Here is a 24,976-nt window from a genome sequence, read left to right as displayed (position 1 = left end):
CAGATCAGCCATGATCTTGTTGAATGGCGCAGCAGGCTTGAGGGATCACGTGGCCTATTCCTGAACCTATTTTGTATGTTCCTATAAAACAGCTAAACTCAAGAGGAGAGGTGAGAGTGACAGCCCTCATCATCGAGGTAGCATTTGACCAAGTGCGGCAAAACTGGAGTCAGTGGGAGTCAGAGGGAAAAGTGTCCACTGGTTGGGGTCATACCTAACACAATGGAAGATAGTTGTGGTTGTTTGGAGGTCAATCACCACAGACCCAGGACAGCACTGCTGGGGACCTTCAGGGTAGTGCCCTAGGCCCAACTACCTTCAGCTGCTTCATCATTGATCTCCCCTCCATAACAAGATCAGAAGTGAAGATACTCATTGATGACTGCACAATGTTCAGCACTTTTCGCATCTCCTCAGATCCTGAAGCAGTCCATGTCCAAATGCAACAAGACCTGGACAATATTCAGGCTTGATAAGTGGCAAGTTACATACATTGGGGCGGCACGGTAGCACAGTGGTTAGCACTGCTGCTTCACAGCTCCAGGGTCCCGGGTTCGATTCCCAGCTCGGGTCACTGTCTGTGTGGAGTTTGCACATTCTCCTCGTGTCTGCGTGGGTTTCCTCCGAGTGCTCCGGTTTCCTCCCACAGTCCAAAGATGTGCGGGTTAGGTTGATTGGCCAGGTTAAAAAAATTGCCCCTTAGAGTCCTGGGATGCGTAGGTTAGAGGGATTAGCGGGTAAAATATGTGGGGGTAGGGCCTGGGTGGGATTGTGGTCGGTGCAGACTCGATGGGCCGAATGGCCTCCTTCTGCACTGTAGGGTTTCTATGATTTCTATGATTACATGTAACATAAGTGCCAGGCAATGAACATCTCTAACAAGTGAGAACCCAACCATCTTGCTTTGACATTCAAAGGCATTACATTGTTGAATTCCCAACGATCAACATCCTGGGTATTACCATTGACCAGAACTGGACTGGTCAAATAAATACAATGGCCACAAGAGCAGGTCAGAGGCTAAGAATCCTGCAGTGAGTAACTCATCTCTTGAATCCTCAAAACCTGTCCACCACAAACAAGGCACAAGTAAGGAGTGTGATGGAATACTTCTCACTTGCCTGCATGAGTGCAGTTCCAATCACACTCAAGAAACTCAACACCAGGACAAACGAGGCTGCTTGATTGGCACCACATCCACCATCTTCAATATTCACTCCCTGCACCACTGATGCACAGTGGCAGCAGTGTGTACCATCTACAAGGTGCACTGCAACAACTTGACAAGGCTCCTTCGACAGCACATTCCAAACCTGCAATCTCTACCACCAAGGATACAAGCAGCAGATGCATGCAAACACCACCACTACCTGCAAGTTCCTCTCCGAGCCACACACCATCCTGACTTGGGAATATACCACCGTTTCTTCCGTCGCTGGGTCAAAATCCTAGAACTTCCATCCTAACAGCACTGTGGGTGTACCTGCACCAAATGGACTGCAGCAGTTCAAAGCAGCAGCACACCACCACCTTCACAAGGGCAATTAGGGATGGGCAATAAATGCTGGCTGAGCTCATGACACCCACTTCCTGTGACTGAATAAAAAAAACTCGCACCACTTGTCCTTTTCTCCCTCCAAAATGCACTGACTCAGACAAAGAGGAGTCAGTTGTCCGGACACTCGAGCCTCTCCTGCCATTTGATTAGATCATGGCTGATCGGTACCCCCAACTTTATTTACCTGAATTAGCTCAATATTCCTTCATCCCCTTACCCAACAAGTCTGTCAATTTCAGTCTTGAATCATCCAACAATATATGGCACTGACTTCAAGGCAGCCTTCAACATACAGCTTCGCAATAGGGAGCAGGCAAGAATTTGGTGATTGAATTGTGCATCATAGCCAGTGTTGAATCTGCATTTTCCCCAAATCTTTACATTTAATCAGCAGAGAGAACTATCAGAGGCATTAAACTAAGGTCAACAAAGTCAGAACAAACTGGAGATTTAGCTGATCAGCTCAGGAGTGCATGCATACTGAGTGAGACATTACGAACGTTCATTAATATAGACACAAGTGTATATTGCACAGAAGCTCCACTACTACATTAATAATCCATAATGATCCAGAGATATCAGATCAAATCCTGCCATGGTAGCTCAAGAATTTAAATTCAGCTAAATATGGGCTTTATTGCCCATCCTTAGTTGCCCTTGAGAAGATGGTAGTGAGCAGCTTTTTTGAACCGCTGCAGTCCATGTGGTCATTCCTTTTTATAGGTATTTTACTGGGTTAATACAACTGAGTGGTTTGTTAGGCCATTTCGGAGGGCATTAGTAGTCAACCACATTGCTGTGGGTCTGCAGTCATATGTAGGCCAGACCAGGTAAGGACGGCAGATTTCCTTCCCTAAAGGACATTAATGAATGAGATTATAACAATCGACAATGGTTTCAAGGTTGCTCTTACCAAGACCAGCTTTCAATTCCAGATTTATTAATTAAATTTAAATGCCAGCTGTGATGGAAATTGAACCCATGTCCCCAGAGCATTAGTCTGGACATCTGGATTACTAGTCTGGGGACATCATCACGCTAGCACCGCCTCCCCCTTAATTCACTGAACCAATGTGAAATTAACAGGTTAGCATCAGCAATAGTGTTGTTAAAAATCCATTTGGTTCATTAGTGTACTTTAGGTAAGGATAGGTAAGGAATTCTGTCGTTCTTACCCAGTCTTGCCTAAATTGCACTCTAGAGCAGCAGCAATGTTGTGGATTTTAAGATGTGAGGGGAAAAGTTTAAAGGAGATGTACGAGGCAAGTTTTTTTTACACAGAGGGTGGTGGGTGCCTGGAATTCGCTGCCGGGGGAGGTAGTGGAAGCAGATACGATAGTGACTTTTCAAGGGCGTCTTGACAAATATATGAATAGGATGGGAATCGAAGGATATGGTCCCCAGAAGGGTAGAGGGTTTTAGTTCAGTCAGGCAGCATGGTCGGTGCAGGCTTGGAGGGCCGAAGAGCCTGTTCCTGTGCTAATTGGCCTCTGAAATAACCCAGCAAGCCACTCAGCTTTATCAAAACTGCTACAAACTTTAGCACACAGACTACAGTGGTCAAGATGGCAGCTCACCACCACCTTAATGGCAACTTAGAGTTGGGTAATATCTGCTCAACAACACCCACATCCCACGAATGAATAAAAAGGAAAGGATCACATGGATAGTAAGAGAGGCTAATGTTCGAGGGGGTATTTTAGTGGTGAGCGCAGTAACAATCTGCCCGATTGACTTTTCGCAGACAACCTAATGATCCAGAAACATGTCAAACTAGAACAGTTTAAGGGAACTCCATATCCCCATCCAAATCTACCCAACATTTTACCTTTACACTATTTTAATTCTCTTATTGGAGTAATTCACATGGTAATCAATTGATCAATGCATATTGCTTCACCTGGAATACCACACATTGCATGAAAACCTAAAAAAAAAGTAGCAATAAATTAGATTTTAACATTAAAAACCATTACTACTTCCATCTCCTGAGTGAGTGTCTTGTTCTGTTGAAGCTCATTCAGTGTTTGTTGCAGAGTTCCTGCTTCCTCCCCCGTAGCCCATGCTCCCTCCCCCTCCTCCCCAAATCCAATTGTGCTTCCATCCTGATCCACCTTCTTGTGACTTCCATTCTCCACCCTTCCCAACTGTCCCAGCAATCCCCATAGCTCGTGCCTCCATTCACCCTGCTTCCCAAACCCAGTTGTCCCATCTCCTTCCACCAAAGGGCCCCCTGCCCTGACCCTCTCCTAGCATCTCACTGATCCACGTGGTGCTGTGCACACACAAAATCCTAACTGAGGCAAGGGCATTTGCACTCTCCAAACCTATACCCATTCCGGGGAGTGTCCTATAACCATAGACTTACATGGAGACAGAATGTGTTTGAATGGCTAGGTGCTCTGCAGTGCTTAATGTATGATGGTGTGAGACTAATAGCTTTGATAATTGCTCACCAGCCAAACCAAGAATACATACCTTGAACAAACATCACAAATAGGTTTTTTGACAAAGCATGAATGAAGATACTACTCACCAGGTAAGCGCAGATTGACAACACGATCAAAAAGATTCTTTTCAGCAGTCACTCGGTTCAATACTTGGTTTATCAGCTATGGGAGAGGAAGTGGGTATTGATTAGACAGGAACCCAGAATAATCCAATGAAGACATAAGGCTTTCAATTCAGCTGCTTACAATTGTGTTTCCCTATTCATTGTAGGAAAATCAACACTGACTTTCTGACTCCCCAAAGCCCCTCAACCATCAACAAGGCACAAGTCAGGAGTATCATCAAGGGGCAGGGATAGCAAATGGATGGGAACACCACCACCTGCAAGTTCCCCTCCAAACTATGCAACTGTCCTGACTTGGAACTATATTGCTATACCTTTGCTGTCATTGGTCTAAATCCTTGAACTCCTTTCTTGACAGTACTGTGGGCGTACCAACACCACATGGACTGCAGCGGTTCAAGAAGCCGGCTCACCACCACCTTCTCAAGGGCAATTAGGGAGGGGCAATAAATGCTGGTTTTGCCCACATGCTGTGAAAGAATAAAAAAACCTAACAGCCATTCACCAAATCCTGCATGACTGAATATTTAATACCGCTTTCCTATCATATTCTTTCACAGCCTGAAATATTTAAAGGAGCAGCTTGAAACTACTAATTTCAACGATCGAGAATCTGAAAGAGACTCGTTTTCAGAACTCAACTTGTGGGCCAGTTCACACCCTAGCAGACTGGAGCATGTTGTCTAGTGACAGCTTGCCGTTAGTCAGGTTCATATGGATAGGCACAAGTGGCCAGGATTGTGCTTCAGTCTGACCAATGAAGCACAGGACCTGGGAAAGACAAGTCAAGGATTTTTATATATTCATTCGTAGAACATGGGCGTTGCTGGCTGGCCAGCATTTATTGCCCATCCCTAGTTGTCCTTGAGAAGTTGGTGGTGAGCTGCCTTCTTGAATCGTTGCAGTCCATGTTCTGTGGGTTGACCCACAGTGCCATTAGGGAGGGAATTCCAGGATATTGACCCAGCAACTGTGAAAGAACGGTGATATATTTCCAAGTCAGGACAGTGAGTGGCTTGGAGGGGAACTTGCAGGTGGTGGTGTTCCCATTTATCTGCTGCCCTTGTCCTTCTAGATGGAAGTGGTCGTGGGTTTGGAAGGTACTGTCTAAGGACCTTTGGTGAATTGCTGCAGTGCATCTTGTAGATAGTACACACTACTGCTACTGAGCGTCGATGGTGGAGGGATTGAATGTTTGTAGATGTGGTGCCAATCAAGTGGGCTGCTTTGTCCTGGATGGTGTCAAGCTTCTTGAGTGTTGTTGGAGCTGCACACATCCAGGCAAGTGGGGAGTATTCCAACACACTCCTGACTTGTGCCTTGTAGATGGTGGATAGGCTCTGAGGAGTCAGGAGGTGAGTTACTCGTCGCAGTATTCCTAGCCTCTCACCTGCTTTTGTAGCCACTGTGTTTATGTGGTGAGTCCAGTTGAGTTTCTGGTCGATGCTAACCTCAAAGATGTTGACAGTGGGGGATTCAATGATGGTTACACCATTGAATGTCAAGGGGCAGTGGTTAGAGTGTCTCTTATTGGTGATGGTCATTGCCTGGCATTTGTGTGGCACGAATGTTACTTGGCACTTGTCAGCCCAAGCCTGGATATTGTCCAGATCTTGTTGCATTTGAACATGGACTCTTTGTCCTCTCTCTCTCACGTATTGGGGAAAAACAGGTGAATGACAGAATATCATATTGCCCAGTCATTAGCAAAAGACTTTCACTTTGATTTATTTACTTTCACTATCCAATATATAGTGCAAATCATCTTTTTTTAAATTCATTCGTGGGACATGGGTGTCGCTGGCTGGCCAGCATTTGTTGTCCATCCCTAGTTGCCCTTGAGAAGTTGGTGGTGAGCCGCCTTCGTGAATCTCTGCAGTCCACGTGCTGTGGGTTGATCCACAGTACCATGAGGGAGGGAATTCCAAGATTTTGACCCAGCGACTGCAAAGGAACGGCGATATATTTCCAAGTCAGGAAATGAGTGGCTTGGAGGGGAACTTGCAGGTGGTGGTGTTTCCATGTATCTGATGTCCTTGTTCTAAATGGAAGTGGTCGTGGGTTTGGAAGGGGCTGTGTAAGGATCTTTGGTGAATTGCCGCAGAGCATCTTGTAAATAGTGCACACTGCTGCTACTGAGCATCAGTGGTGGAGGGAGTGGATGTTTGTAGGTGTGGTGCCAATCAAGCGGGCTGCTTTGTCCTGGATGGTGTCAAGCTTCTCGAGTGTTGTTGGAGCTGCACCCATCCAGGCAAGTGGGGAGTATTCCATCACACACCTGACTTGTGCTTTGTAGATGGTGGACAGCTTTGAGGAGTGAGGAGGTGAGTTTTTCACCGCAGTATTCCTAGCCTCTGACCTGCTCTTCTAGCCACTGTGCTTATGTGGTAAGTCCAGTTGAGTTTCTGGTCAATGGTAACCCATAAGATGTAGGAGCAGAATTAGGTCACTCGACCCATCAAGTCTGCTCCCATTCTCATCCCCATTCTCTTGCCTTTTCCCCATATTAATCAAGAACTTATCTATCTCTGTCTTAAAGACACTCAATGACCTGGCTTCCACAGCCTTCTGTGGCAAAGAGTTCCACAGATTCACCACTCTCTGGCTAAAGAAATTCCTCCTCATCTCTGTTTTAAAGGATCGTCCCTTTAGCCTGAGGTTGTGCCCTCTGGTTCTAGCTTTTCCTACGAGTGGATATATCCTCTCCATGTCCACTCTATCCAAGCCTCGCAGTGTCCTGTAAGTTTCAATAAGATCCCCCCATATCCTTCTAAATTCCAACGAGTACAGACCCAGAGTCCTCAACCGTTCCTCATACAACAAGCTCTTCATTCCAGGGATCATTCTTGTGAACCTCCTTTGGATCCTTTCCAAGGCCAGCACATCCTTCCTTACATATGGGGCCCAAAACTGCTCACAATACTCCAAATGGGATCTGATCAGAGCCTTATACAGCCTCAGAAGTACATTCCTGCTCTTGTATTCTAGCCCTCTCGACATGAATACCTAACATTGCATTTGCCTTCCTAACTGCCGACTGAACCTACACGTTAACCTTAAGAGAATCTTGAACAATGACTCCCAAGTCCCTTTGTGCTTCTGATTTCCTAAGCATTTTCCCATTTAGAAAATAGTCTATGCCTCCATTTCTCCTTCCAAAGTGCATAACCTCACACTTTTTCACATTGTATTCCATCGACCACTTCTTTGCCACTCTCCTAACTTGTCCAAGTCCTTCTGCAGCCCCCCTGCTTCCTCAATACTATCTGTCCCTCTACATATCTTTGTATCATCTGCAAACTTAACAACAATGCCTTCAGTTCCTTCCTCCAAATCGTGAATGTACATTGTTAAAAGTTGTGGTCCCAGCACTGACCCCTGAGGCACACCAATAGTCACCAGCTGCCATCCTGAAAAAGACCCCTTTATCCACACTCTCTGCCTTCTGCCAGTCAGCCAATCCTCTATCCATGCCAGGATCTTACTCTTAACACCATGGGCACTAAACTTATTTAAAAGTCTCCTATGGGGCACCTTGTCAAAGGCCTTCTGGAAATCTAAATAAATCACGTCCACTGGTTCTCCTTTATCTAACTTCCTTATTACCTCCTCAAAGAACCCCAACACATTTGTCAGACATGACCTCCCCTTGACGCAGCATGGATTCATGAGGGGAAAGTCGTGCTTGACGAACATGTTGGAATTTTATGAAGTTGTGACTAGGGCGGTTGATGGAGGAGAACCGGTGGATGCGGTGTTTTTGGATTTCCAAAAGGCGTTTGATAAGGTGCCCCATAAAAGGCTGCTGAAGAAGATTAGGGCACACGGAGTTGGGGGTAGTGTGTTAAAGTGGATTGGGGACTGGCTATCCGACAGGAAGCAAAGAGTCGGAATAAATGGGTGTTTTTCCGGTTGGAGGAAGGTAACTAGTGGCGTGCCGCAGGGATCGGTACTCGGGCCGCAACTGTTTACCATTTATATAGATGATCTGGAGGAGGGGACGGAGTGTAGGGTAACGAAGTTTGCAGACGACACAAAGATAAGTGGAAAAGTGAATCGTGTGGAGGACGGAGAAGATCTGCAGAGAGATTTGGACAGGCTGAGTGAGTGGGCGAGGATATGGCAAATGGAGTATAACGTTGAGAAATGCGAGGTTATACACTTTGGAGGAAATAATAACAAATGGGATTACTATCTCAATGGAAACAAATTAAAACATGCTACCGTGCAAAGGGACCTGGGGGTCCTTGTGCATGAGACGCAAAAGCCCAGTCTGCAGGTACAACAGGTGATCAAGAAGGCAAATGGGATGTTGGCCTATATTGCGAGGGGGATAGAATATAAAAGCAGGGATGTCTTGATGCACCTGTACAGGGCATTGGTGAGGCCGCAGCTGGAATACTGTGTGCAGTATTGGTCCCCTTATATGAGGAAGGATATATTGGCATTGGAGGGAGTGCAGAGAAGGTTCACCAGGTTGATACCGGAGATGAGGGGTTTGGATTATGAGGAGAGGCTGAGGAGATTGGGTTTGTACTCGTTGGAGTTTAGAAGGATGAGGGGGGATCTTATGGAGACTTATAAGATAATGCGGGGGCTGGATAGGGTGGAGGCGGAGAGATTCTTTCCACTTAGTAAGGAAGTTAAAACTAGAGGACACAGCCTCAAAATAAAGGGGGGTCGGTTTAAGACAGAGTTGAGGAGGAACTTCTTCTCCCAGAGGGTGGTGAATCTCTGGAATTCTCTGCCCACTGAGGTGGTGGAGGCTACCTCGCTGAATATGTTTAAAGCGCGGATGGATGGATTCCTGATCGGTAAGGGAATTAAGGGTTATGGGGATCAGGCGGGTAAGTGGTACTGATCCACGTCAGATCAGCCATGATCTTATTGAATGGCGGGGCAGGCTCGAGGGGCTAGATGGCCTACTCCTGCTCCTATTTCTTATGTTCTTATGTTCTTGACAAAGCCATGCTGACTCAGTCCTACTTTATCATGCACTTCCAAGTACTCTGCGATCTCATCTTTAATAATGGACTCTAAAATCTTGCCAATGGCCGAAGTCAGACTAACCGGCCTATAATTTGCCGTCTGCTGCCTCCCTCCCTTTTTAAACAGCAGTGTTACATTAGCTACTTTCCAGCCCTCTGGTACCCTCCCTGCCTTCACAGTTTCCTCAGCTATCGCTTTTAGAACCCTAGGGTGTAGTCCATCCGGTGCAGGTGATTTATTCACCTTCAGACCTTTCAGTTTTCCCAGAACCTTCTCCTTAGTGATGGCCACTACATTCACCTGTGCCCCCGACTCTCCTGGAATTCTGGCATCCCATTGGTGTCTTCCACCGTGAAGACTGATGCAAAGTAACTATTCAGTTCCTCTGCCATTTCTTTGTTTCCTATTATTACTTCTCCAGCCTCATTTTCCAGTGGTCTAATGGCTATTTTTGATCCCTCTCTTACCTTTTATATATTGAAAAAACTATTTTATATGTTACTAGCTAGCTTATACTCATATTTCATCTTCTCCCCCCTTATTGCTTTTTTAGTTGTCCTCTGCTCGCTTTTAAAGGCTTCCCAATCCTCCGGCTTCCCACTAATCCTCACCACTTTGTATGCTTTTTCTTTTGCTTTTTTGCTGTCCTTGACTTCCCTCATCAGCCATGGATGCCTCGTCCTCCCCTGAGCATGTTTCCTCCTCCTTGGGATGAATTTCTGTTGTGCCTCCCGAATAACTCTCAAAAACTCCTGCCATTGCTGTTCCACTGTCTTCCCTGCTAGCTCCCTTTCCAATCAATTCTGGCAGCTCCTCTCTCATGTCTTTGTAGTTATCTTTATTTAATTGTAAAACCGTTACATCTGATTCCAGCTTCATCCTCTCAAACTGCAGGGTAAATTCTATCATATTGTGGTCACTGCTCCCTAAGGGTTCCTTCACCTTCAGTTCCCTAATCAAGTCTGCCTCATTACACATCATCAAATCCAGAATTGCTTGTTTCCTACTAGGCTCTGTCACAAGCTGCTCCAAAAAACCATCTCTTAGACATTCCACAAATTTATTTTCTTGGGATCCACTACCTACCTGATTTTCCCAGTCCACCTGCATATTAAAGTCCCCCATGATTATTGTAATATTGCCATTTTTATCTCCTGATTTATTTTCTGCCCCACATCCTGACTACTGCTAGGGGGCCTGTACATAACTCCCATCAGGGTCTTTTTACCTTTGCGATTCCTCAACTCTACCCCCAGAGATTCTATGCCTTCTGATCGTATATCGCTTCTTGCTATCGATTTAACTTCATTCCTTACTAACAATGCAACCCTGCCCCTTTTGTCCATCTGCCTGTCCTTCCGTTAGGACACATATCCTTGGATATTTAGATCCTAACCCTGATCCCCTTGCAGCCACGTCTCTGTGATGCCCACAACATCGTACCGGCCAATTTCAATGTGCGCAACAAGCTCATTTACCTTGTTCCATATACTGCGTGCATTTAGGACCAACACCCTCAGTCCTGCATTGACCACCTCCCTTCTCATACTTGTCACCTTTTTTGCTCTGCCTGAGGTTAGATTCCTGCCACCTTCTATATCTCTGCTCTATTACATGGTCTGGAAACTTTACTAACCTCTCCTGAGCCCTCAGCTCCATTAACCTGCACTTCTACCCTCTCCTTTCACTTTGATTTTCTAATTCTCCATACAACTGAACCCTCCCCCCCACTATTTAGTTTAAAGCCCTTTCTACAGCCCTAGTTATATAATTCGCCCAGGACTCTGGTCCCACCACGATTCAGATGAAGACCGTCCCATCGGAACAGGTCCCTTCTTCCCCAATACAGGTGCCAATGTCCCATGAATTCAAATCCATTCCTCCCACACCAATCTTTGAGCCATGCATTTACCTCCTTAATCTTATTGACCCTGTGCCAATTAGCTCGTGGCTCAGGTAGTAATCCAAAGATTATCATCTTTTTGGTTCTGTTTTCTAATTTAGCTACTAGCTGTTCATACTCCCTTAGCAGAACCTTTGTTCCTGTATCACCTATGTCATTGGTACCTACGTGGACCACGACAACTGGATCTTTCCCCTCCCACTCCACGTTCCTCTGCAGCCCAGATGAGATATCCCGAACCCGAGCACCAGGATGTTGACAGTGGAGGTAACACCATTGAATGTCAAGGGGCGGTAGTTAGCGTGTCACTTATTGATGATGGTCATTGCCTGGCATTTGTGTGGCTCGAATGTTACTTGTCAGCCTAAGCCAGGATATTGTCCCGATCTTGTTGCATTTGAACATGGACTGCCTCAGTATCTGAGGAGTCGTGAATGGTGCTGAACAGAACATCCCCACTTCTGACTTTATGACAGAGAGAAGGTCATTGATGAAGCAGCTGAGGATTGTTGGGCCAAGGACACTACCCTGAGGGACTCCTGCAGAGATGTCCTGGAGCTAAGATGACTGACCCTCCACAACCACAACCATCTTCCTATGTACCAGGTATGACTGCAACCGGCAGAGAGTTTGCCCTCTGATACCCATTGATTCCAGTTTTGCTGGGGCTCCTTGATGCCACATTCGGTCGAATGCAGTCTTGATGTTAAGGGCGATCACTCTCACCTCACCTCTGGAATTCCGCTCTTTCGTCCATGTTTGAACCAAGGCTGTAATGAGGTCAGGAGCTGAATGACCCTGGTGAAACCCAAACTGGGCATCACCAAGCAGGTTATTGTTGAGCAGGTGCGGCTTGATAGTGCCTCTCCCATCACTTTACTGATGATGGAGAGTAGACTGATTGGGCAGTAATTGGCTGGGTTGTATTTATCCTGTTTTTTGTGTCCAGGACATATCTGGGCAATTTTCCACATTGTTGGGTAGATGCCAGCATTGTAACTGTACTGGAAGAGCTTGGCTAGGGGAGTGGCAAGTTCTGGAGCACAAACCTTCAATACTATTGCCGGAATGTTATCAGGGCACATTGCCTTTGCAGTGTCCAGTGCCTCCAACCATTTCTTGATATCATGTGTTGTGAATTCAATTGACTGGAGACTGGCATCTGAAATGCTGGGGATCACTGGAGGAGGCCGAGATGGATTATCCACTCGGCACTTCTGTCTGAAAATTGCTTCAGCCTTATCTTTTGCACTGATGTGCTGGGCTCCTCCATCATTGAGGATGGGGATATTTGTGGAGCCCCTCCTCCAATGAGATGTTTAATTGTCCACCACCATTCACAACTGGATGTGGCAGGACTGCAGAGCTTAGATCTGATCCGTTGGTTGTGGGATCGTTTAGCTCTGTCTATCACTTGCTGTTTATGCCATTTGGCCAGCAATGGTCCTGTTTGGTAGCCTCACCAGGTTGACACCTCATTTTTAGGTATGTCTGATGATGCTCCTGGCATGGCCTCTTGCACTCTACATCTGATCTGTTTAAAGACTTAAAGTAGAAATTTGATAATGTTAAGCTCCAAACCAACCTGCATGGTGCATAATGAATCGAGTCAAATTCAGATTCACAAACTTTGAAATTAGAATTTCCAAGCTGTTCTCTTGGATATTGCATGCTGTCATGAAAGGATAAAGAACTATAGAAAGTTTACGTCAAAGCAGGTGGCCACTTGGCCCATTGTGTCTATGGCAACTGAAAAGCAAGCCACTCAGCCCAATCCCACTTCCCAGCATTTGGTCCGTTGCCCTGCAGGTTAGGACACTTGAGGTGCGTCTCCAGACATCTTTTAAATGAGTTGAGGGTTTTTATCTGTTTGGTAGGAGGGAGTACTAAATATTCAATCATGCAGGGTTATGGCAATGGCTCTTAGATCAGGAGAACCCAGGAAATAATATGTTCAAAAACATTGAGAGAAATTTCAAGATCGTAGAGCAGAATAACAACTTATCCGAAAATAAACAGAATGGGTCAGGAAAAGACGGAGCTTAACAAAGATAGAAGGATATTAGAAATGAAGGCAGCATCAGGGAAAAGTACAAAAACAATAAAGATAGCAAATTTATGTTGCACCTCTAATGTAATAAATGTCCCAGGAAACCCTACAGGAGCATCGTGGAGCAAAACTGGACACTGAGCCACAAAGCGAAATTAGGGAAAATGGCCACGGTCTTGGTGAAAGAGACAGGTTTAAGGGAATGTCTGAAAAGGGTACAGCAAGTTGGAGAGGTAGGTTTAGAGAGGAAATTTCAGAAGGACACTGGCAGCTGAAGGTACGAGTGATGGTAAATTAAAACTAGGCATGCTCAAGATGCCAGAATTAGATGAGCACAGATATATTGGGGGTTGTAGGGTTGCAGGAGAATACAGAAATAGGGAGGATTCAGGCCATGGAAGGACTTGAAAATAAAATTGACAATCTTAAACTCAAGTTATTGCTTGATTGGAGTGAATGTAGGATAGCAAGCATGGGGTGATGAGGACTAGATGCAAGTAAGTTTATTTATTAGTGTCACAAGTAGGCTTACATTAACACTGCAATAAAGTTACTGTGAAAATCTCCAAGTCGCCAAACTCCAGCACCTGTTTGGGTACACCAAGGGAGAATTTAGCATGGCCAATGCACCTAATCAGCACGTGTTTCGGACTGTGGGAGGAAACTGGAGCACCCGGAGGAAACCCACGCAGTCACAGGGAGAAGGTGCAGACTCTGCACAGTTACCCAAGCTGGGAATTGAACCTGGGTCCCTGGTGCTGTGAGGCAACAGTGCTAACCACTGTGTCACCGTGCAACACTGGCAATAAAGTTTGGGTGTCCTCAGGTTTTCGTTGGTACCATTTGGGAGACTGACCAGTAGTGCATTGGAATAGACAAGTCTACATAGAACAAATGTGTGGATGTGAAGTTTAGTAGCAGATGAGCACAACAGGAGTAGAGATGGGCAGTGTTACAGAGTTGGAAAAATGGCTGGGTGCTCTTATGGTCTTATGACATAGGATGCCATTTGTGACACTGGTCAGCAAAATGGAAAGAGTCAGAAAAATCAAGATGTAGATTCAGTTTGGGTAGAGCTAGGAAACAAGGGACAGATTCTATATTGGGAAATTCAGAGGTGCACGAAAGATGAAGGACTACAACTTTCAGATAGACTAGGCAAACCAAATTTGCTGTAATAGTGTTGTGGATGGGTTAATGAAATGTATACATAGATTTCGAGATCAGAATGTTGAGGAACAAACCAGGGAACAGGTGAGGGAACAGCGTGGAGGCCTTGTGAAGTTGGAAGAGGTCTGAATTCATCTAACTTTTTCTGGATAACTATTGATGTAACCCAGTCAGGTCTATCTGAATCTTGTGATTTTAATCACATTTTTGGATAGTTCCCAGTGCAGGGCAATTGCCCAGGGGAAGGCTGAGCAACTGTCATATAAACCCTTACTTGGGATCCTTATGAATGGGGCTGAACATAGAAATCATAGAAACCCTACAGTGCAGAAGGAGGCCATTCGGCCCATCGAGTCTGCACCGACCACAATCCCACCCAGGCCCTACCCCCACATATTTACCCGCTAATCCCTCCAACCTACACATCCCAGGACTCTAAGGGACAATTTTTAACCTGGCCAATCAACCTAACCCGCACATCTTTGGACTGTGGGAGGAAACCGGAGCACCCGGAGGAAACCCACACAGACACGAGGAGAATGTGCAAACTCCACACAGACAGTGACCCGAGCCGGGAATCGAACCCGGGACCCTGGAGCTGTGAAGCAGCAGTGCTAACCACTGTGCTACCGTGCCGCCCGCACTATATAATCAACAACATACATGGGGATGGAAGGCCATTGATAAAGCAACTGAAGGTGTCCACCTTAAACTTAAATATATTGGAATTAATTTGGCAATTACATGCTGATTCTGTACACCTTCCATTTTGCAGCAACATTATTCAGTATTCAGCTCCCTGCATTTACTGTCATTTAGAAATTTGGACGTTATATTTCCAATTCTCAAGTCCAAATCATTTATGTAAATTGTGAAGTGATTCCAGCACCAATCCTGTGAAACATCACATCTAACTTTTAACAACTTAAATAACATTCAACCCACCACTCTCTCTTCTGTGGCCAGTTGGCAAGTTATTCTGCTATTTGTCCCCTGATTCCACATTTTCTGAACATAATCATGAGTAATATCCCCTTCAAATCTTTTTGATTTTCTGTGGCCAGCTCATGTGAATCACGGTATCTTCAATTTCTTTTGCATGCGATATTAAAGGGATAACTTGTAAGTGGTGCGCATGATACATAGTGGGCTGCTGAGTGGCCACAAGCATGGACAGCTTACATATATTACTAATGCCTTATCAAAGAGTATATTACTAATACCTTATCAAAGAGTATATTACTAATACCTTATCAAAGAGTATATTACTCATACCTTATCAAAGAGTATATTACTGATGCTTTATCAAAGAGTATATTACTAATGACTTATCAAAGGCATTTGAAGGTCACTTGCTTCCTTACTCAGCTTAATGCCACCTTGGAATCAAGGACAGCAACTTTCATCTCTGCCATTAAGCTCACACATCTGTACCTGGATCAAGGCTTGACTAAGTGAGCAGTTAGAAGGTCTTCAGTGAGTCACAGATCTGAAATGTTAACTCTGTTTTTCTTTCCATAGATGTTGCCTGACCTGAATATTTCCAGAAGTTTCCATTTTTACTTCAGCTTTCCAGCATCTGCAGTGTTTTGCTTTTGCATTATAAATGAGTCGATGTTGCTTAATGTCACTATTGGGGACTACTTCCATCACTTTGCTGATAATTGGATGAAGGTGTATAAGCCGTTGTGGAAATGGCAGACCTGGACAATTTTCCACATGATCAAGTAGGTGCCACAGTCATAGCTGCATTGGAAGTGTTTAGCTAAGGGAGTACTTAGCTGTGCCAGTCTTTAGCACCATAGTCCTAATGTTGCCTTCTCTGTGTCCAGTACACACAGCTGCTTCTTAATTCCACAGGCAGTGAACGGAATTACTGAGCTGGTGGCTTCTATGATGCCAGCTCCTATGCAAGAAGCTAAAGTGGGTTTGGCCTTGTTTCTTGCCCTCACATGCTGAGCTCCATCATGGTTAAGGATGTGGCTGTTCATGGACAGTCTCCTCCCATCAGATGCTTTATTTGCTACTGGATGTGGTTGGAACACAGCTCTGTCTGCTGACACACCATTACAGGATTGTTTACTTCTGTCCATTGCCTACTGCAGTCCACAGCACACCGCAATGCAGCCTCACTAATGTGGCTCCTCAGTCTCAACTCTGGTGCTGCTTCTGGCACTTGCTTCTACACTCCCCATTAAACTAGGGCTGATGAAGGAAGAAAGAATAATATTGAACAATAAAGCAAACAAATCTACTGCCAATAATGGCCCACCATGTCCAATGGATGCTCAGTTCAGTGCTGCTGGATCTTTGTTGTGAAGAGATTTGTGGCGTCTCATAAATAGAGTGAAAACATTGTGGTGGACTTTGCTAACAGTGCTAATACTACATTGCCACCTCCCTCCAAGCCCTTTATAACATGGAGTACTGATACATGAATTGAAAACAGTCTCAGGATAAGAAGCTATTCGTTTAGGACTGAGATGAGAAGAAATTACTTCACTCAAATGGTTGCGAATCTTTGGAATTCTCTGCTCCAGAGAGTTGCGGATGCTCCATCGTGGTGCATATTTAAGGCTGGGATGTTCAGAATTTTGGTTTCTTAGGGAATCAAGGGATATGGGAAGTGGGTGGGAAAATGGAATTGAAGTCCAACATCAGCCATGATCATATTGAACAGCAGAACAGGCTCGATGGACCGTAAACTCTACTCCTGGCCCTATTTCTTATGTGTAATACAGGTGTTTAAAACTCCATTGTTATTACACTGTTCCAGCAGCAAGACAGGGGAAATCCAGGGACAGAAGTGGAGGAGCTGGGCTGTTGGGTGATAGATATCAATCACTCAGAGAAGCAACATGGGTCTGTTCCTTGACTAGTCTATGGGATATTTCCCCCAACCAGGAGAGTGAGGAAGACTAATATGATGTCTGGGCCAATGCTGACAATCCAGCAGATTTCATAGCCATTTGTTATTGCAAGAAGGGATCTAGGTTTTCAACCTTTGGCTTCACAGTTTGGTACTATAAACAGTACCTGGTGTAAAATTTGTTATGTTGTGGAGATGCCGGCGTTGGACTGGGGTAAACACAGTCAGAAGTTAAACAACACCAGGTTAAAGTCCAACAGGTTTATTTGGTAGCAAAAGCCACACAAGCTTTCGGAGCTCCAAGCCCCTTCTTCAGGTGAGTGGGAATTCTGTGGGAGCACCCTCAGAATTCCCACTCACCTGAAGAAGGGGCTTGGAGCTCCGAAAGCTTGTGTGGCTTTTGCTACCAAATAAACCTGTTGGACTTTAACCTGGTGTTGTTAAACTTCTTACTGTGTAAAATTTGTTACCAATTAACTTAAAGTGCTGCAATAGTGCAGTCTGACACACTGGGCAGGATTTTACGGCCTTGCTCGACCCAAGACCGGAAAATCCCACCCAGGTCAACGGACCTTCCCATTGTCCACCCTTCGCCCACTCCGATTCCCGTGGCGGGCGGGTAGGGGGTAGAATTCTGGCGGCTATCTTTAGGCTTAAGACTACATCATGGGGACAGTTTCTAACTTTGTTACTCAAGTTGTAACCTGGCAGAGTGAATCGCCCACCCACTGTAACCCATTTCATTCCTTTGTCTATATATTTACTTGAGAACTCACCGATTGGTTCTGTACACTGCGCTTGCATGGGCTACCTAATGTCTGTAAGAGTAGGCAGTGAGCAGATAGCACCCGAAATGTCTTTTGTCAAATCCAGTATTATACTACATGAGCCTGTCAGGCTGGATGATCTTCAGGCTAAATCTCAGCACATATCGTTCAACCTCTCTTCTATCCTGTAATCAAAACAGGAGAGGTAATGGGCCATCCAGCTGTGTCCTCCTCTCTCACCCAGTCATCTATTCCATTACATCTGACCTTTACATTACAAATACACTTACTTTGTAATGCGATTGGAGGAGGTTGGACATAATTAGCTGGATCACTGAAGCGGACTCCATAAGCTCTCTCCCTGGGCTAACTGGGAAACAGACTGCCCGGTGTTTAGTTCAGAAAAAACACACCAAGAATGTTCCAACTTTGATTCCCTGGGTGGAACAGAGTTTGCTAATCTGCGCCAGGCTCTAAGACAATTGGCCTCAGTGACCCTGGACTGGAGAGGTGGATTTGCAGTGATAGTGATGAAGGATAAAATAATTAGCCAAGTTTCCAAACATACTGAAATGTTTGCCTGTGTGTTTATTCCATTGAATGGGAAAACCCCCAGCTGGCTTGCCACTGGAGAGTGAGGACAACTGTGTTCCAGCAAGAGTCAGGAGAAGAGGTGAATGTAGGGATTTTTTTTCAACACTAAAGTCATGGAGAAGAGAAATCTGTATGAAAGGGCCATTTTCAGGATTGCATACATTACCACAGAAACAAACAATACTTCACTGGCTGTAAAGCACTTTGGGATGTCCTGACATTCTGAAGAGCACTCTAGAAATGTACATCCCTACTTTCTTTCCTTATACAAGCCTCATGGTGAAAAATCTCTGAATCTGCCCAACCAGCATCTCAGAATCAAGTTGAGTCCCAGTATGGTTGTTTGAGTGATAAGCAAACATCACAATCAAATTACTTAAATGTTTCAATAAAAGTGAAGAACATTAGAACATAAGAACTAGGAGCAGGAGTAGGCCATCTGGCCCCTCTAGCCTGCTCCACCATTCTATAAGATCATGGCTGATCTTTTTGTGGACTCAGTTCCACTTACCCGCCCGCTCAACATAACCCTTAATTCCTTTACTGTACAAAAATGTATCTATCCTTGCCTTAAAAAGATAATTAACACGTTCATTTTAATCATCCGTTATCAGAAAGTCTATACACTTAGTTAATCAAACGCAGTTGGCAATTAACGTAATCAACAACCATATACTATTTTAGAGATGAGCATTTAAGGTGCTGCCTAGAGCTGATCTAACCAGTAACAGTAAAGGTCCAGTCCACGGTATAAAATGAGGAGCATTATAATGATGGCTGAGTAACAGAGAGATACAGCTTTTTAGCAATACTAAACCAATGACAGTAGGCAAGGGACCAAAATAATTTGATAAGAGTTTGTTTAAAGTTTATTTATTAGTGTCACAAGTAGGCTTACATTAACACTGCAATAAAGTTACTGTGAAAATCTCCTTGTCACCACACTCTGGCGCCTGTCCGAGTACACTGAAGGAGAATTTAGCATGGCCAATGCACCTAACCAGCATGTCTTTCGGACTGTGGGAGGAAACCGGAGCACCCAGAGGAAACCCATGCAGACAGGGGAACAGTGTCCAAATTTCACACAGACAGTGACCCAAGCTAGGAATCAAGCCCGGGTCCCTGGCGCTGTGAGGCAGCAGTGCTAACCACTGTGCGCCCTCACACAGTTGGTTTCTTCATTATTCAACCATTGAACCAACTTTCAGAAGAAAAGGGGCAGCACGGTAGCACAGTGGTTAGCACTGCTGCTTCACAGCTCCAGGGTCCCGGGTTCGATTCCCGGCTCGGGTCACTGTCTGTGTGGAGTTTGCACATTCTCCTCGTGTCTGCGTGGGTTTCCTCCGGGTGCTCCGGTTTCCTCCCACAGTCCAAAGATGTGCGGGTTAGGTTGATTGGCCAGGTTAAAAAAATTGCCCCTTAGAGTCCTGGGATGCGTAGGTTAGAGGGATTAGCGGGTAAAATATGTGGGGGTAGGGCCTGGGTGGGATTGTGGTCGGTGCAGACTCGATGGGCCGAATGGCCTCCTTCTGCACTGTAGGGTTTCTATGATTCTATGATACCCGACTCGAAACAAATGCACAGGAAATTAAGTAGTAATTGTCAGAGCACTTGAATATTATTTCAGCATTTAAGTCAGAAATTAGTGTCAGCTATGGTTCAGTTGGTAGCATTCTTGCCTTCTAAGTAAGTAATGTTATGATATTGCTTTATGAAATAATATGCTAATAAGCAAGTAGTCAGAATGTAAACCATGTGATCAGACATTGTTCTGAGTAGTTTTCAGTTTCACTATTTGCAGATGTACTTTCCTGTTGACAATAGCTGCTGAATCTTTATAGTAAATCTGTTTGCTGAGCAGTGTCTTTTTCACATCTCCAAATAAACCAAGCCTGTGTTTAGTTTACCAGTCCTGTGTGAGACTGACAAGTTTGTATTCTGTGAACATAGAAATACAACAAGTAGTATGTGGATGCAGTGCTACTCCAGAGACATGAGCACTTAATCAAGGTTAACACTTCTGATGCAGTACTGTACGAGGGCAGCACTGTCGGGAGGTTTCATCCTCCAGATAAGGCACTAAATTGAGACAGTGTTTGCTCTGTCACGTGTATTTAAATTATTCCATGGGACTATGTGAAGAAGAGAGCAGGGGAATTTTCCCTAGTGTCTTGGCCAACATTTGTCCCTCACCCAATATCACTAAAATGGAGCATGTGATCATTTATTACATTGTGGGACCGATAAGCAAACTTATCAAGCTTGTGGGCTGATTGTGGGGCTTTGCTGTGTGTAAAATGGCTGTCATATTTCTTATTTTACAAAAGCAACTACACTGCAAAAGTACATTATTGGCTGTATTTCCTAGTCCTGAACAAAGCAAACATTTGTCTGTGAGTACTATCCAGTGATTCATGCGATGAAGTGAGTTTCTGTGGCCATTGGTCTGGGATAGGGTCGGGTCTGCAGTGTTTATGCCCAGGATTGAACTGTTTGCCTCCGAGGTTCTGATTTAAGAACGGCTGGTTAAGCAAACTGCGCTCCTGATCGGCCTTGTGCAGCTGCACCCCAGCAAGGATCAACATCTTCAGATGTGGAGGACAAACAGAGCAAATTGGCAATTTAAAACACCCCTCCAGCTGCAGCAAGGTGGCGCGTAAACGTCAGGTTACCTGAGAATAAAACTGGATTTTGTGATCCTGCTCACATATACTTTTCTTATCAGACTGCAATGATGTTCTCAGCAGGATTGTTTTCTCCCTTGCTGTCATGCAAATGAACACAATCTGCTTTCTGTAGTAAGGCAGGTCATGTGCTGTGGAGTAACAGTGTGTCCAATGGAGCCCACAGTTTCACGTTACAAGGTTAATTCCTCATGCCCACAAGGGTCTTACCAATGTTGCCCCTATGCCAAATATATTTGTAACAAACATTTAGCAGGAGAATGATGTATTTTGTATTTCTAAATGTGTAGATGGCATGATTCAGCAACATCACACATTATAAGTCACATCAGCAGTGAACTTGAATGCTCCATGTAAATTCAATAATTGAAACAAAGGGTGCAGAGGCAAAGGGACAAGGAAATAAAGTACAATGAACTGCAGAGTGTGGGGAGTAATTAATCCAGAATTCAATTAACATCTGCAGATTAGATCATAAACAAGTGTGACATTTCAATGGTTTATGGGAGTCATTCAAACCCTGTGATTAAATCACCGTCTTGTATCGGTACTCTATATCATCTAAAATTATTCTCATCTGTACACTGATACCCTAATAAAATGGAATCAAATGGCTGACAGATTTCAGTGCAAGGACAATGACTAAAGATTCTTATGTTGCTCTGGCATTTCAGTCAGTGGAATGGTGACTGTGAAGTGTTCCAGGTATGTCCTCTCAAACTGAGAAGGGTATAGAAGCTTAATGTTGAGTTCAAATCCCACCACAAACCAAAAATTGTGAAACTAAATTCCATTCGTTATCAAGAAGCTGCTGGGTTTTTGTAAAAATCCAAATGGCCCAGCACTTTACTCTGATGAAAAGAGCCTGCAATCCCAGACTACAGGAGTCCAGAGATGTGAAGGTGAAGTAGAGCTGGGTGTCGTCAGTATACATGTGAAAACATGGAGTTCAGTCAAAGATGGGAGCCGATTTGGGAGATGACAACACGTTCAAGGACTATGGAGACGAAAGGGAGGTTGGAAATGGGAGCGAGCAGCACTTTACAGGGAAGGGGGGTGATCAGGCGTTGCTTTTTTCAAGGAGAGGATGATGACAGCAGATTTAAAAGATAAACGGACAACAGCTGGAGAGAAAGAGCTGTTAAAAGTATTGGAATCGGAAGGGGAAATTCAGTGGTCGGCAGTTTAGTGGGAATAGGATTGAGGAAACGGGAGGTGGATCTTATGAACAAGTTTAGCCCAGAGATGGGATGAAGGAAGATAGAGAAAGTAAGGAAAGATGCTGGTTCAGGGCCAGCTCTAGAGGAAGTTTGTTCAAGTGGGCTGACACAGTATGAGTTTTAACAACACCAGGTTAAAGTCCAACAGGTTTATTTGGTAGCAAATACCATTAGCTTTCGGAGCGCTGCTCCTTCGTCAGATGGAGTGGAAATCTGCTCTCAAACAGGGCACAGAGACACAAAATCAAGTTACAGAATACTGATTAGAATGCGAATATCGACAGCCAACCAGGTCTTAAAGATACAGACAATGTGAGTGGAGGGAGCATTAAGCACAGGTTAAAGAGATGTGTATTGTCTCCAGATCTTTAAGACCTGGCTGGCTATAGGGATTCGCATTCTAATCAGTATTCTGTAACTTGATTTTGTGTCTCTGTGCCCTGTTTGAGAGCAGATTTCCACTCCATCTGACGAAGGAGCAGCGCTCCGAAAGCTAATGGTATTTGCTATCAAATAAACCTGTTGGACTTTAACCTGGTGTTGTTAAAACTCTTACTGTATTTACCCCAGTCCAATGCCGGCATCTCCACATCAAGTGGGCTGAGACAAGGGAGGGATGTGGCATAGGCAGCTAATCAGATGTTTTGATCTTAGTGACAGAGATGTCCTTGAAAGTGCAGTCATAATGAAGCTCCCAATTCTACCAGAATTATATCTTACTCTCATTTCTTATATTCTACAAAGGTGTCTGAAATGAAATAGTTAATGAATCACAGAGCTCATCACCTTTGCTTAAACATTGATCTAATAGCAATCCTGACAATGGGAAAAATCCTCCAGTCCTTGTCAAAATATAACATACCATACAACCTGAACCATAAGTGTACATCCCTTAGAATTCATTCTGATACAGAATATTACAACTGTTGGGGCTACTGTAATGCAGCAAAAACCACAATAACAAACAATTACTCTTTATCGAACAGTGCCCGGGGACAGGTCAGACAGGACTTCAGTTTCACAACTCATCCAAAAGATGGAACTTCCAACAGTGCAGCACTCTGTCAGTACTGCACTCAAGAGTCAGCTTAGATTTGTGGGATTTGAACACATGACATCCTAACTCAGGGGTGCTAGTGCTACTACTAAGCCAAGGCTGACACCTACACCAAAAGAACCTGACCAATGGGAATAAATACTTTTGAGTATTTAATATCTCCTCAAGGGCAATTAGAAATGGGCAATAAAATGCTGGCCTAGCCAACAACATCCCATAAAAGAATAATAAAAAATTTACTCATGTCTCATTTCCATTTCCATGACCCCCAACACTAGTCTGAATCTTACAGAAAGCAGGGACTGGCTGGTGTGAGCAGGAATAAACACTCCAGCGAAAGGAGGTCGCCACCAGAGAACAAATAAATCAGACTCCAGCAGTCAGCCTCGTGGTGGCTAGAAATAATCGACAGGCAGAATTGTTGTCCCTTAGAAAGGTACAACACTGAGTCCCGTAATCCAGTTACAATCATATTCCAGATTAAACAGTCCTATGTCCATTCCAGAAAAGTATCTATAATAGAATTCAGAAGACAGCTTATGAAAGTAGACAGCTTCAGCCAAAAACTCATCATGTGTCACCTGTAGTATGTTAAGTGACAATTAAATACTCTCACAAACATGCAAACAAACACACGCATTCTCAAAGGAAAGCACAGTTGGATCTGTAATGGTGAATGTGCCTTTAGGGCATGAGGTTTGTGGTTTACCTGTGCAAGGCGTCTCAGCAGCAGTTCTGCAGATGGTCTGGACCAGTTCAGGAAGATCTCAGGGACAAGAGTGATAGTCATCTCCAGAACTCTCAGCAAGCTCACAGAAAGGTCAAAGCAAGTGGCGCAAACCTTCAGCTGGCGACTGTCAACAAAGTTCCGCTCTGGTCGTTCAGCTGCCTGCTGGATCTATATAGGCAAAAAATAAGCGCAGTGTAAACTAAGAGAGAACCCCACTTCAACACTGAATCAAGGACCTGACAACGCATTCCACTGAATCTACCGGGACAAGAAATAATCTACAAAGAAAACCCCACTTCCACAATAATCAAATGGAGATTGCTGCACTGGAATAAATTAAACAGAGTCCATCTCTTCTATTTCACCTGCCTTTCTTCTTCCTTTTGCTTTACTCCCAATAGATGTGACAGACATGGTGGAGAGGTAGAAATGGGTGTTATTAGTGTACATGTGGAAGCTGACTCCATGGGGACGATTCTCCCATCTCGCTGGGTGAATCCCGCAGCGGGCGATACATGGGATTCGCACATGCGCTCCCGCTGCAATAGCATCTCCCAGTGCCAGATTTCCGGCGGCGTCTGCTCCATGCCAGAAATCAGTGGGAAGGCAGGGTAAGTATTTAAATCATAATTTTAATATAATTTAAATGCTATCAGCGAACCCTGGACTGAAGGCTCCGGGCCTGCTAGCATCCAACTCCCCGCCACGCCCAGCAGGCTTTACATCAGCTCCTTACTTTCGGGAACTAGCGGCCCGATCCCGCTGGAGTGAAGGGGGGGGGGAACAATCATGGTACCCTAGAGGGTCGGG

General features: G+C 44.7%; 1 protein-coding gene across 4 annotated transcripts in view; it reads right to left on the bottom strand.

Annotated features, from left to right (window-relative positions):
• rnf123 (ring finger protein 123) overlaps positions 1–24,976 on the bottom strand; it is a 406,183-nt gene that overhangs the window by 182,404 nt on the left and 198,803 nt on the right. For all 4 annotated transcript variants that reach the window (XM_078209329.1, XM_078209331.1, XM_078209330.1 and 1 more), the window contains exons 33-34: positions 24,146–24,334; positions 4,095–4,170 (exon numbers count right to left, since the gene is read on the bottom strand). In XM_078209329.1, the coding sequence (XP_078065455.1) occupies positions 4,095–4,170; positions 24,146–24,334 (265 nt within the window). The remainder of the gene's footprint in view (positions 1–4,094; positions 4,171–24,145; positions 24,335–24,976) is intronic.

This window comes from Mustelus asterias, chromosome 3, assembly GCF_964213995.1.
Source record: "Mustelus asterias chromosome 3, sMusAst1.hap1.1, whole genome shotgun sequence".
Taxonomy (NCBI): Eukaryota; Metazoa; Chordata; class Chondrichthyes; order Carcharhiniformes; family Triakidae; genus Mustelus; species Mustelus asterias.
The sequence above is the reverse complement of the archived record's forward strand: the minus strand, read 5'-3'. Positions and strand labels throughout refer to the sequence as shown.